This window comes from Ranitomeya variabilis, chromosome 2 (assembly GCF_051348905.1).
Source record: "Ranitomeya variabilis isolate aRanVar5 chromosome 2, aRanVar5.hap1, whole genome shotgun sequence".
NCBI lineage: Eukaryota > Metazoa > Chordata > Amphibia > Anura > Dendrobatidae > Ranitomeya > Ranitomeya variabilis.
Genome location: NC_135233.1, coordinates 375,457,984 through 375,471,022, shown reverse-complemented (window position 1 = coordinate 375,471,022; position 13,039 = coordinate 375,457,984). Strand labels below are relative to the sequence as shown.

General features: G+C 40.5%; 1 protein-coding gene across 1 annotated transcript in view; it reads right to left on the bottom strand.

Moving 5' to 3' along the window:
* Positions 1 to 388: 388 nt before the first annotated feature.
* The window catches only part of LOC143809467 (uncharacterized), a 31,210-nt gene continuing 18,559 nt past the window's right edge, over positions 389 to 13,039 (bottom strand). Inside the window, exons 4-12 of the mRNA XM_077292536.1 lie at positions 9,028 to 9,093; positions 8,841 to 8,933; positions 6,729 to 6,776; positions 5,550 to 5,639; positions 4,590 to 4,637; positions 3,708 to 3,809; positions 2,068 to 2,106; positions 1,777 to 1,828; positions 389 to 509 (exon numbers count right to left, since the gene is read on the bottom strand). Of these exons, the coding sequence (XP_077148651.1) occupies positions 1,815 to 1,828; positions 2,068 to 2,106; positions 3,708 to 3,809; positions 4,590 to 4,637; positions 5,550 to 5,639; positions 6,729 to 6,776; positions 8,841 to 8,933; positions 9,028 to 9,093 (500 nt within the window). The 3' untranslated portion in view covers positions 389 to 509; positions 1,777 to 1,814. The remainder of the gene's footprint in view (positions 510 to 1,776; positions 1,829 to 2,067; positions 2,107 to 3,707; positions 3,810 to 4,589; positions 4,638 to 5,549; positions 5,640 to 6,728; positions 6,777 to 8,840; positions 8,934 to 9,027; positions 9,094 to 13,039) is intronic.

Below are 13,039 nucleotides of genomic sequence, written 5' to 3'. Positions count from 1 at the left end.
GGGGCTCATTCTGTATGGAGCAATATATGGGGCTCATTATACTGTATGCAGCAATATATGGGGCTCATTGTTCTGTATGGAGCAATATATGGGGTCCATTGTTCTGTATGGAGCACTACGTGGTGCCCATAATACTGTATGGAGCAACTGATAGGTGCAATGTTCATGTCCTTACCGTCTACTTTGTTGGGTGTGCCAACAACTCCTTGTTTGGCATCATGAAGCTGTCATCACCAGATACATCTAGAATTGTGTAGGCTATCGGGTATTAATGACTAATGAAGCATGTATGGGCAGTATAAATATATTACGGTATTGCAACTAGTTCCCCACCAAGAAAAATGGAGAAGCTTATGTACAAGCACAGAGACAAGGATGCAAGTTTCATGCTGATACCATTGGGTTTTATTTACAAAAAGTTTGAAGCCCCTGAATCTGGGGATGAGGTAACATGGTGTATGTATACTGCAGTTATAGCGCCGCCCTTCTGGACATGTTCTGTGTGCAGCCTGCAATACAAACACAGAAGGCAAATATTAGGATTATTGTACTAATGCGTTTGTCTATTCTGTTGGCAGGAGCGTGCTGGCTACCTGCTTCCCAGGCTGAGGTGCGCTCCTGAAGATCGACAGTTTGGCCCAGCAGCAGGGTCATGCCACTAGTCCAACCTGTGCACTCTCCATGCTTCCAGGAATGGCAGCTTTATCCCTGCTACTTTGGAGAAGTGCAGGAGCACAGGAACTGGCAAGGATTGTACGCTCTAGCAGGCTTCAGATCAGCGCTTACAAACTGGCCACTTCTGGTAGATTGCAGAGGTGGCTGGTAACCTAAGTAATGAGCAGTAAACTAAGCAATTAAAAATCCCACCATTCTTGCGAACGGAAGGGACTTTTAATAAAAAGTGAACTGCAAAGCTGCCTCTTTTTACCATCAGTATACAATTTTACCTATCCGAGGTTATCCGTTTCTTTGGTTCCCGCTATTATACATATTGGACTAAGAACTTACAGGCATTTACTTGCTAACTACCTGCCTGTTCTGCCCTGCTGAGGTGGTGACTGTCCGGCTTTATTTCATCCTTCACCAACAGAGCAGCTTCTTCTCTTCTGCCCTACTCAGTCAACAGGACTTCACTGCTGATGTCATGCTGATTGACAGCTGGCTCCCCGCAGTTAGGCAGCGGGGAGCCAGCTGGCAATCAGCATGACATCTGCAGTGATGCACCGCTGACAGAGCAGATTGGAAGAGAAGAAGCTGCACCGTCGACGTGACATTACTGGAAGCCGGAGAATCGCAGGCAAAATAGGTTCATGTCTGCTCTGAGAGATCTCTGCCGGGCAGAACAGGCAGGCAGTTGTCAACTACCTTCCTGTAAGTTCCTATCCCCCTTTAAGCACAATATAGCAACATATATTTTTTACCAAATGATGTAAATATAAAATATCTTTTTACTTATATTTTTTTAATGCAATTTTTCAAAAAAATAAAAAATGGCGCTCATGAACATCACAATAACTCACTGGATGTTTTTTTTACGACAGACCCCTCATCCTATTAGGGCATAGTCATGCAAACATCGAACTGTCGACTGTAGACCCTCCTTACAGTACCTCCATATCTGGCAATGATTGGAGCGGAGGTCATGACCACCGGTTCCCGGGTTCTGGAGCCGCATTCTTCCAGTCTTGGGAATGACCCTTTACACATTTGGACTCTAAACAAATCAGTTTCTGATGTTTAGCCCCCATAAACTCATCTCTTCGTCTCCGTACTGACCTGTTTCTTACATGCTGCGTTCGGAGTTGTCCGCAGGCTCAGACTTGGATCCCTAATGGATTGGACACAAACATGAGAATTCATTGGTGCATGAGCCGAACATTGATTACGTGCATTACTAGAGCCTAGTACGACCCATATAGAATAAAACCTCTTATACACCTGCAGAGAATTGCACCCAAACATTGTCAGGGAGGCGCCGCAGACTTTGTGCAACTCATCATCTTTGTTTCCATTCATTTGATTTTTTTTCTCCTTTTTTGTGTTATTTTACTCTCTTTTTCTACTCACCTGGAATTGCACAGATACATGGAGGATTTCCAATAATACCTAAAAAGCAAAAGCCATTCATGTGTTAATTTCTTGCATTTTTCCCAGCTTCCCCAGGGGTTGTCAATCACCATTATACACTCCCATTTAGAGACTATTTTGAACAACTGGACCTTGCATTTGACCTCAGAGGGAAATACTAGCAGTGAATATACTGTATGACTTGACCACTTTTAGGTCTCCTTAGGTCACCATGTCTAATATGGCTCTGACAGGGGATGACACCAGATAGGCATAGTGGGTGCCAAATCACCCCTCTGCACATGCCAGTATAATAAATGCACATGGTTATAAGGGTCTTTGTTATAGATTTTACATTGAGAGTTCACAAATTTTCTCTATTCAGATGTCCTAAAAACATGACTAATGGAGTTTGCCGACTCTTAACGAGAAACTGTCACTTGTCATAAATATGCATTTTTTAACGTTGTGGAAATGCTGCTGTTCTCCTGAATCTGGCGATGTGTTTCTTTTCTTCCTGCGCCTCTCCGTTCCTGAGATATAGCCCCCTCTTCCCTGTATATAAACTGTTTTTTTTTCCAAGTGGGTGTGGTCTTCAACTTTTCTTTGTGCTGATTTTGTGAACCATTCCCAGTTGGCTAAAAAGCCTAGATTTATATATTGGGAAGAAAATGTTATATCTCAGGAACAGAGAGGAGCAAGAACAGAGGAAAAATAACAGAACAGAAGCCTTTATACTAGGCTGAAAAAAAAAAATATTTAGTGTAAGTGACAGGTCATATTTAAAGTGAATCTGCCAGGTCTCTATCTGAAGGCAGCATGAGATAGAGGAAAAGACCCCGAGCTCGGTGATATATAACTTTCTATTATTTGTTTCTTTTTTTTTTTTTTTAAATCATGAATCATGCAGAAAGCCTGTGAGTCCAACTTGCTCCGCCCACACAGTTTGTATACAGTCAGAGCTGCCAATCACTATGTGTGGGCGGAGAAAGCAGGACTCACAGGCTTTTTCTATCTTTTTAATTTTACATGAAAAGACTAAACCAAAATATAGAAAGTTATATATCCACAAACTCAGTGTTTCCTCCTCTATCCAATGCTGCTCTCAGATAGGAGAAACGAGAAATAAGATGAGTCTTATTTTTTGGGGTTAATTATTTGACCAAATTTATAACTAAAGTATGAGAGAAATAATACAGCAGAGTTTGATGTGTGACAGATCAGGATGTATTTACGGCTCCGATTTCAGGCTCAGCTTGTTTCAGCTTTTAGTTGAGTCATTTAATCTCTCATTTTATTTGATCTTCTGCCTTTTGGCACAATAACTCATGTCAATTCTAATCATAATCTTTTTTTTAACTTTCTCTGTCTATACAGCAGTGGCTGCTGTGGCTAAATTACAATTCCCAGCAAGCCCTGAGAGTTGAAGGTGGGAAATTGATTCTTCACCCCAAAACAGCGCCACACTTCTGTACAGGTTGTACCTGGTACTGCAGCTCAGCCCCAATTATTTTAACAGAGCTGAGCTGTAATACCAAATATAACCTATTGACAGGTGTGGCGCTGTTTCTATAAGTAAATTTTTCAAACCAAGAAAAACAACTTTATTAGTATTTTGTCGGTCCCGCTCATATCCTTACCATTGGGGCACTGGTCTGGGCAGGGGTTGAACTCGGGTCCATTGACTATTGGAGGCCTGATTCCAGATGAGACGGGGTTGTTAGGTTGTGAGTCGGTAAAGGCTAAACGTAAGAAATGTGAAGTGCAGATAGTTATGTAAAATAATAGACGACATAACACATAATAAACATATTGTGAGTCACTTCTATTGTCAGGCCACATCTCACCCCCGGGCTGTTGTGTGCCATGCTGCGCCCTGGTAATTTTATTTTAACCATTGTTTTTATTTTAATTGGATAGGACTACTCAATTTACTTGGGATGGATGTGTTAATTTCAATGCTGCCATCTAGTGGCCAGTGTTGGTATTGTATCTATTTAGCTTAAAACTAAGTTATTGTCTAAAAGGAAAAAGTTTTGAAAACTTTCTAAAACTTGTTTGGTCCCTGAGCATTTGCAAGATCTTTTCTTGCTGTTGGTGAAAAAGTAATTTTTATCATCCAGAAAATAAAAAAAATTGTCCTAAATATGTCCAAGCATAATAAAGGCATGGCTCCTTGTAAATCTACAGGAAAAAACTCCTGTGATGTCATTGAGGGCTCATTTTGGCCCTTGGTTTTTGTGTACTAATGAGTTGTGTGTACTACATATCACATGTTAGGTTTATTCTACTGCTCTGCCCGTCCCCTATGATTTACACTGCAGCTCTGCTTGCTCTGTGTATTTGCACTAGCCCTGCGCCAGTACAACAGGAAATCCCAGGATCAGAGGAGCCCCCTACTCCACCAGTCACTGTACATCCTATTCCCAGTCATATAATGTGGGCATTATAAGAAGTATTATGTTTCCTTATCTAACGGCGCTTTTTTAAAAACAGCTGGAAAAAAAGTGATATTTTCTTACCATGAATGGGGAAAGTGCTGATGTTTCTATTATTCACATTGAAGATTGCTGCAATATATAAAATGTGATAATAAGCTTGAGTTCATAAATCACAAAGATTTTGGATTGGGGCCCTTTTACCCTTCAGATTTCCTAAAATTATGACTCAAGGACTTTACTAATTCTTAAAGTGGACCTGTTATATCGTAATCTGAAGGCAGCATGGGATAGAGGAGGAGACGCTGAGCTCGGTGATATATAATTTTATATCATTTGGTTCAGGTTTACTTCCATAAAATCCAAGAATCATGCAGAAAGCCTGTGAGTCCAACTTGCTCCGCCCACAACTGTTTGTATACAGTCCGAGCTGCCAATCACTGTGAGTGGGCGGAGAAAGCAGGACTCACAGGCTTTTTCTTTCATTTTAATTTTACGAGAAAAGACTAAACCAAAACATAGAAAGTTATATATCCCCGAACTCAGCGTTTCCTCCTCTATCCAATGCTGCTCCCAGATAGCAAAATTACAGATTCACTTGAAACAAATTCTGTCTTACATTTTTTCTGAATTATTTAGCCAAATGTTTAGCTAAAATTTGAGAGAAATAACACAGCAAAGTAAACAATGTGCAATAAATCATGGATAAGGGTTTATTTATAGCTTGTTACATCTCAGAAAATAATATAAAAGTGATGCAGCTTTTCATTACTACTTGTTTTTCAATTCTGCTTGCTGTCAGTGAATAGAACACTATTGTTTTACACTCAGAGGCTGAAACACGCACCGATCAAATCCTGTTTCGCACAGCTGGGCGGATTATTGAAGCTTGCACTGGTTTGCATATGAATTAAGGGTGTCCTTATTCACTGACAGTAAGCAGAGGAATTGAAATAAGTACGTTAGAAAGTTGCAGAAAATGTTGGTATACTACGAGTTACATAAAAGTAGAAAATCTCTCTACAGAGGCAGAATTTGACTTACGGACGGTTCCTGTGACTGTACTTGGATGAGCGTCAGCTCTTGGGGTCACAGAGGGTCCTGCTGCAGCAACATTATGTCCAGTCACTGATCCTAGAAACAGGTCAGGCGAGTCAAAAATTACCGATAGAATAAGTCTTCTATTTTGCCTAAACAGATCTGGCTGACAGGGTGGAGACAGTTCTGACAAGGGCACCTGTGGCCTAATGGAAGGCCTGCACATCTACCCAATTATCATTAAAGGGGTTTTCTATGATTGCTTACTTCCATTCACTTCAATGGAGCTGAGCTGCAATACCAAGCACAACCAATAGACAAGTGGGGCACTGTTTTTGGAAGAAAGCAGCCATGTTTTCTTTCTTATGGAATATTAAAGATTGTCCATTCAATTTAGAAAACTGTCAGCATTCAGCCAACGTCTATTTGTCCCGTTGCCCAATATATATGGAAGCTCAGTTCGGCTGAGCATGCATGTGTTCTCAGTGGAAAGAGAGCAATAAGCACCAGACACCCTTTGGTGGCAGCTTATCTTCGTAAAAACAACAGAATAAAACAGTGTAAAATCCAATATGTCCGATTCGTCTTTCCTTGCTCCCTAAATTTGTTGACCGGTGGAGTTGGGACACCCCAATACATGGCAATGTTCTAACTTGGTGCGTTTGGACAACATTCATTAAGTGTTTCTAGCCTCAAATTAATTATTTGAACAGATTCACAATAAAAAAAAAGATCCTGAATAGCACGGGATCTGCTCCACCTTTGAGGTGGTTGTCTACTTGTTGACCTTCTGGACTTGGTCCATTGGAGGATCCTAATTCTACACTGTCACTAGTATCATGGAAAAGAAAGTTCTCCAGGATTGAGTTTCACATAACAACCTCTCTAGATCAAGAGGTATGGTTTCCTCTAACGCTCTTCAGCCACTCTGTCCTAAGGGTTAAGGGGTCTTTGTACTTAAGGGAACCTGTAGGCCCATTAAGGAGACATATGTTCTATCACATGCTTCCTACCGAAGAACCATTGACGGTAGAGGACCATATGGGTCCATATGGAGGCACCATACTTCACACTGGGTGCCTAATGATCCATAATACACACTCCTTGGGCCTCAGTACAGACGAGCATGTGGTCTACTATTCTTAAAGGTGCCTTGTAAGTTGGTGGTTAGATCATCATGTCTACCTGTGGTGGTGCTGGATGAGCCAGGGGTGGTGATAGAAGATGATACGCCTGGAAAACAGAAAAAATATTTATTAGGAAAAGTAAACAATAGCATCAAGGATATGCCCGATAAGGTATGACCCTGACATAGTCTACTTTTTTGGGGACTGTAGGGTAGCTAGAATTTGAGCAATTGCTTGGAGACTCCTAGGGTCAAGTGGCTGCCTACAAAGCCCTACTCTTCAGTGGTTAAAAACATGTACATGCCCAGAAAGCCTACTTTGACCTATTCCTTGAATGCACGGTGACTGAACTTTTTGGTGTCCGTCCCACTCTCCAAAGACATCCTGATAGGGAATTACATTGTGAGCCCCAATGGGGACAGTGATGATGTCTGTAAATCGCTGTGGAATATGATGGTGTCATAACTTCTGCCGCTCTCCTTGGCCACGCAAGGCATATCATATCTTCAATATGAAGATATGGTGGACTTCATGGACAGCTTCAGATAAGCCCCACGGCTAGGAGCTCCACTAGTGTAACAGTACCCATGCCCACCAAGAAAAGTCTTTGTTCGTTGGGTGGACCAGCCTAGGTGTTGCCACAAATGCTGGATTATGATGTGAGGCTCATTTGCATTTTTAATTTAGACAGATTAAAATGACTGACACTGACAACCACAGCACAAGTGCCGACTGGTGATCAACTGCCCTGAGAAACTGAGCAACGCTAAGAAGTACTTGGCGTCTGTACAGGCCACTCATTGCGTGTGATCTTAAGATATTCACAGAATATATTACAAATATTTACAGTAAGGTAGCACCTATTTACCAAAAAGACAGAGCTCTGCTCCATCTTTAAAAGCAGAGTAATGATTGGACTTACATCTAACCACCACTAGTAGCGCTGTTGCACAAGTGTTTATTATACAGATCTGCTGCTACCAGTGGTGAGAAGTGGTAGTGCAATATATTACTCTATTATTGTGCTTGTGTCTGGTGTTACATATAGTGATTTATTATGTATTATATTTAGTGTTCCTTCTCTCTTTTAAAGATGAGAAAGAAAAATGTGAACCATTTCACATCCATTTCAACCATTTCAATCTGCTTTAGTCATTAGATTGTGGGAGAATAATAAGTGTCAGAGGAGCCCAGGATGCCGAGCAGAGGATGCACCACATGTCAAAAAATGCACCATGTGAATGAGATTTTAGAAATTTCATTTATTTTGCTGGAGGTTTAAAGGTAAAAGTTCTCCTTGTGGAGAGTAACAAGTTAGTATTAGGAAACTTATAGTCCATGAACTGCTCCTCTAGAATTTATATATACAAATCGCCTCTTCAGAGAGGAAGAGGACCGGAAATCTAGTGCTACCTATTAAAAAGTAGCAATCCTAAAACTGAATGTTGACCCTTTAAAGAGCCTTGCCACATGACTTAGGATTAGAAATCAAACCAGAAATTCCATTTGAAGACATATGTTTAGGGGGTGGTTGCCCCTCATCAGTGCAAAGCAGGAGAACTAATTTGACATGGTGACTCATTTGGCAATGTTCTTTAAAGGGCAGATATTGACTTTTTGGAGTGGTAGCCCCGAAAACTCGCTCTAAAGTTCTAGTCCTCTTCCTCTCCGAAGAGGCAATTTTCCATATATAAATTCCCAGAGGAGCATTGAAAGCCCTAAAAGTCTTCCTACGTCAACTTGGTACTCAAGAAACGTTTCCCTTAGATTCCCTATCAGAGGTTTCTCATCCAGCCAAATCAGTTCTCTCTTGCTCAGCACTGATGAGGGGCAAACAACCCGAAACACATGTCTGCAGGTAAAGATTATGGTTTCTTATCCTAAGTCATGTGATAAAGCTCAATGTTGACTTTTAGGATCGTTCCTTCTAGCAGGTGGCACTAGAGTTTCGCTTCTTCTAGCTGGTGGCACCAGAGTTCTTGTTCTTTCTCTCACGGATGAATCTTTCTATTTATTAATTTTCCTGTTACGCATTTTTTTTCCCACACAAACAAATTCCATGTGGTGATGTTACGTCAGTGTCTTGTTGACGAGTCAAGAACCCTCAATCCACGAGTGGCTGCTAGTCTCTGGCTTCAGTTCCTGCACTCTGAAATACCAGGCTACTCACCATTGCTCGGAGAGACTGGTTGACTTGAATTATTGTCTGGTCTGGAGGTGACCACTACGGGAGATCCTGTGCTTTTCACTCCTGTCACAGATACTACAATGAAAATTAGACCCAAATTACCAACAATCGGAAATATAGTATAACCTACAGAGTTCAACCTCTCAAGCAGGACTCTGGGACACCTTACCAAGTCTTGGGGCGTTAGAAGATACGAGGTTGCCACCAGCAGGCGTGGGAGCATTAGAGGCACCGCCTGAGACAATGCAAAAAGAATCAGTCAGCATAAACAAGCCACAAAAGATTGACCATCACTTCCAAACAGAAAATAGGTATGTACGGGTGCAAACTAAGAGTAGAAATCTCCATATATAACCAACAAATAAAGTAGTAGAAGACTGAAAAAAATGAGGCAACTTAGCGCATAAATTGGCCAATTCATATGTACCGGACAACTGCGATAAGGCGATTCTCTTTGCTCAGTTACATATAGCGATGGCTTCTCTTAGTTCGCACCTGTACACACCAGTTTTCTGTTTGGAAGTGACGGTCAGTCTTTTGCTATTTGTATACCTAGGCCTTCTGACTTAGCACTCCACCCATAAGCCTGGGGCAGTTTTAATAGCAGTAGGATCCTGTCTACCCTTATAAGTGTAGGCTTCAGCCTAGGAGAGGATTCACGTTAGCCAAGTTCCCAGCAAAGAAAATCGCCTTATCGAGGCTGCTGGGTATACATGAATTGGCCAATTGATGTGCTAAGTATTCTAATTTTTTTTGTATTTTAAAGAACAGTAATGCAGTTCAGATTTCATATATTTCATGTTTTCATGCTATAGCGCTACTTTATTTGTCAGCATAAACAAGAGATTGATAAAAATGAAAAAAAGCTGGACTATCTATATATCCAATATACAAACATTCAATATATGAGATGTATACTGCGTTACTGTTTATAGAAAGCACTTATAACACTGTGTTACTTTAGTGCATTAATTGGAAAAATTTGTGTGAGCTCACCGGACACAACAAGGCGACCTTTCATTGAATAGACTCAAATCATTTCTATCAGACATCCCTCCCCCAAGCCCAGGCTTACACATTTAACAGGCAGGTAGGATCCAGCTCTAAATAAAAACAGCCTTATGGTTTATTTTGATTTCACATATGGAAACAAATCGACTGAGTTTCATCATTGCTTTTAATCAGTGTTTCATCCGCGTTTCAGCAGTGTTACCAGAGTTGGTCCAACTTTTATCAGCTTTTCACAGATGGGTAAAAAAAGTTTCTCCAGCTTTTCCTATTAGACAGTCCAATTTATTGCCCATGTCCCGTGGTGCGGCAAAAAATCATGTGTGCCCACCGCCCATGACAAAGCAACCTCTCTGGGACCTCAAACTCTAAGTAAAGTCTATAGGGAGTGATGCAGTTTAAAATGTATTTATTAAATGTTTGCATATATCCTGGCCAATACTGTGTCTATCTAACTGTGTCTATCTATCTATTATCTATCTATCTATCTATCTATCTATCTATCTATCTATCTGTCTGCCTATCATCTATCTATCTATCTATCTATCTATCTATCTATCTATCTATTATCTGTCTGTTTATCTATCTATCTATCTATCTATTATCTATCTATCTATCTATCTATCTATCTATCATCTATTATCTATCTATCTGTCTGTCAATCTATCTGTCTATCTATTATCTATCTATTATCTATCTATCTATCTATCTATCTATCTATCTATCTGTTATCTATTTATTGTCTATCTATCTATTATCTGTCTGTCTATATATTATCTATCTACTGATATCTATCATCTATCTGTCTATCTATCTATTATCTATCTATCTATCTATCTATCTATCTATCTATCTATCTGTCTGTCTGTCTATCTATCTATCTATCTATCTATTATCTATCTATCTATTATCTATCATCTATCTATCTATCTATCTATCTATCATCTATCTATCTATCTATCTATCTATCTATCTGTCTATCTATCTATTATCTATCTATCTGTCTATCTATCTATCTATCTATCTATCTATCTATCTATCTATCTATCTATCTGTCTATCATCTATCTATCTACCTGTCTGTCTATCTATTATCTATCTATCTATTATCTATCTATCTATTATCTATCTATGTATAATCTATCTATCTATCTATCTATCTATCTATTATCTATCTATCTATCTATCTATTATCTATCTATTATCCATCTATCTATCATCTATTATCTAATATCTATCTATTATCTATCTATCTATCTATCTATCTATCTATCTATCTATCTATCTATCTATCTATCTCTGTCTATCTATCATCTATCTATCTATTATCTATCTATCTATCTATCTATATATTAGTTATCTATCTATATATCTATTATCTATATATCTATCCTTGTTATTCCTGCCTGCTGTATATAATCTGACATATAATTAGGAGATACAAGCCTTGATTTGTACCAATGAGATACTGACTCAACCTAAAAGCCACAGAATTCCTTCAGAGAACACGCAGGTTGCCTCTTGTTTTTTAATCCTTCTTGCTATTTTCTTATTTAGTGTTTGGCATATTCTCTAGTACACAGGATATTGCTGACATCAGCTAAAAGCTTATTATTCCGCAGGGTCCTTTAGGGTTTTCCATCCTGATCTTGCTGCACATTTATAGATTTTTTTCCCCTTTCTGCATAGGTTTCTTGGATGTAAACTTAGAGGCCCCCACCTGTCATAACAAGTTCAACTGTATCGGCTGGATGGTGATACAGTGGAAAGCAATGATGAGAGAGGGAGTGATACGCTCGCTTGTCCATCATTCCCCCTATGCATCTGACGTCAATGACGCAGACATTGACAGCGGGCGCAATGACATCAGTACTTGGTGCCCGCTGTGCTGAGATGAGCAGGCACCAGGAGCAGCAGGGAAATAAGGAGGAGAGGTAACTGGTGAGTATTGTGTTTTTTATTTAGGGAGTGCATTATACTATATTGAGGCCTTTGGAGAGTGCATTATACTGTATAGAGGCCTTTGAGAAGTGCATTACACTATATGGAGGCCCATGGGGAGTGCATTATACTATATGGAGGCCAATGGGGAATGCATTATGCTATATAGAGGTCTATGGGCAGTGCGTCATACTGTATGGAGGCCTATGGGGAGTGCATTATGCTACATGGAGACCTATGGGGTGCATTGTACTGTATGGAGGCCTATGGGAGTTCACTATACTGAATGGGGGCCTATGGGGCATGCATTATACTATATAGAGGCCTATGTGGAGTGCATTATACTATATGGAGGCCTATGGGGAGTTCATTATACTGAATGGAGGCCTATGAGAAGTGCATTATACTATATGGAGGCCTATGAGGAGTGCATTATACTGGATGGAGGCCTATGGGGAGTGCATTATAAAATGTATAGGCCTATGGGGAGTATACTAGATGGAGAACTACAGGATGCATTATATAATTATGGAGGCTATTTAGAGGGCCATCATACAGTCTGGGAGCTAATGTGGGGTCTTTGTACAGTGTGGGGGCTATCATACAGTAGGGGAGCCACCAAACAGTTTGGGGCTACTAAGGTGTCAGTGGGGGCATTATTACTGTGTATAGGTGGAGTATCATACTGTGTAGAGAGGAGCTGCACAGGGGGGGAGACTCGGGACATTGTTAGTGGACGCTTATTGTTATAGAGGCATTCCGGTTATTATGACCGTCAAAGGGGCACACAGGGCATTATTACTTTCTAGGGGGCAAAATATGGGCACTGTTTTCTAGGGCACTTGCACACGGCATTACTATATTCTAGATGGTTTGTTTTACCATCTAGAGGCACACCGCAGGTGCAGTAATAGGGAGACGGCAGCATCGGCTTACTATTGGGGTATCAGCAGGATGAGGAGTTTGTGCAGGTCTGAGATAGATGGGGACGGTGCTGGAAATATGAGAGGTCAGATGTGTCTGTGCTGTAATCTCTGAAGACGAGTTCTGGCTGGAAGAAGTCGTCATGTCGGTCTAGGCCAGATGGAAAAGACGGGAGAAGGTAAATAACTCCACCAGAAAGAACGTCAGCGGTAAGTCACTATGTATAACTGTGCTGTGGTCTCATATATGGCGGCAAGGACTGGAATCTACCACTATGCCACCATATGGCGGTAATTTCAATGTTGGTCT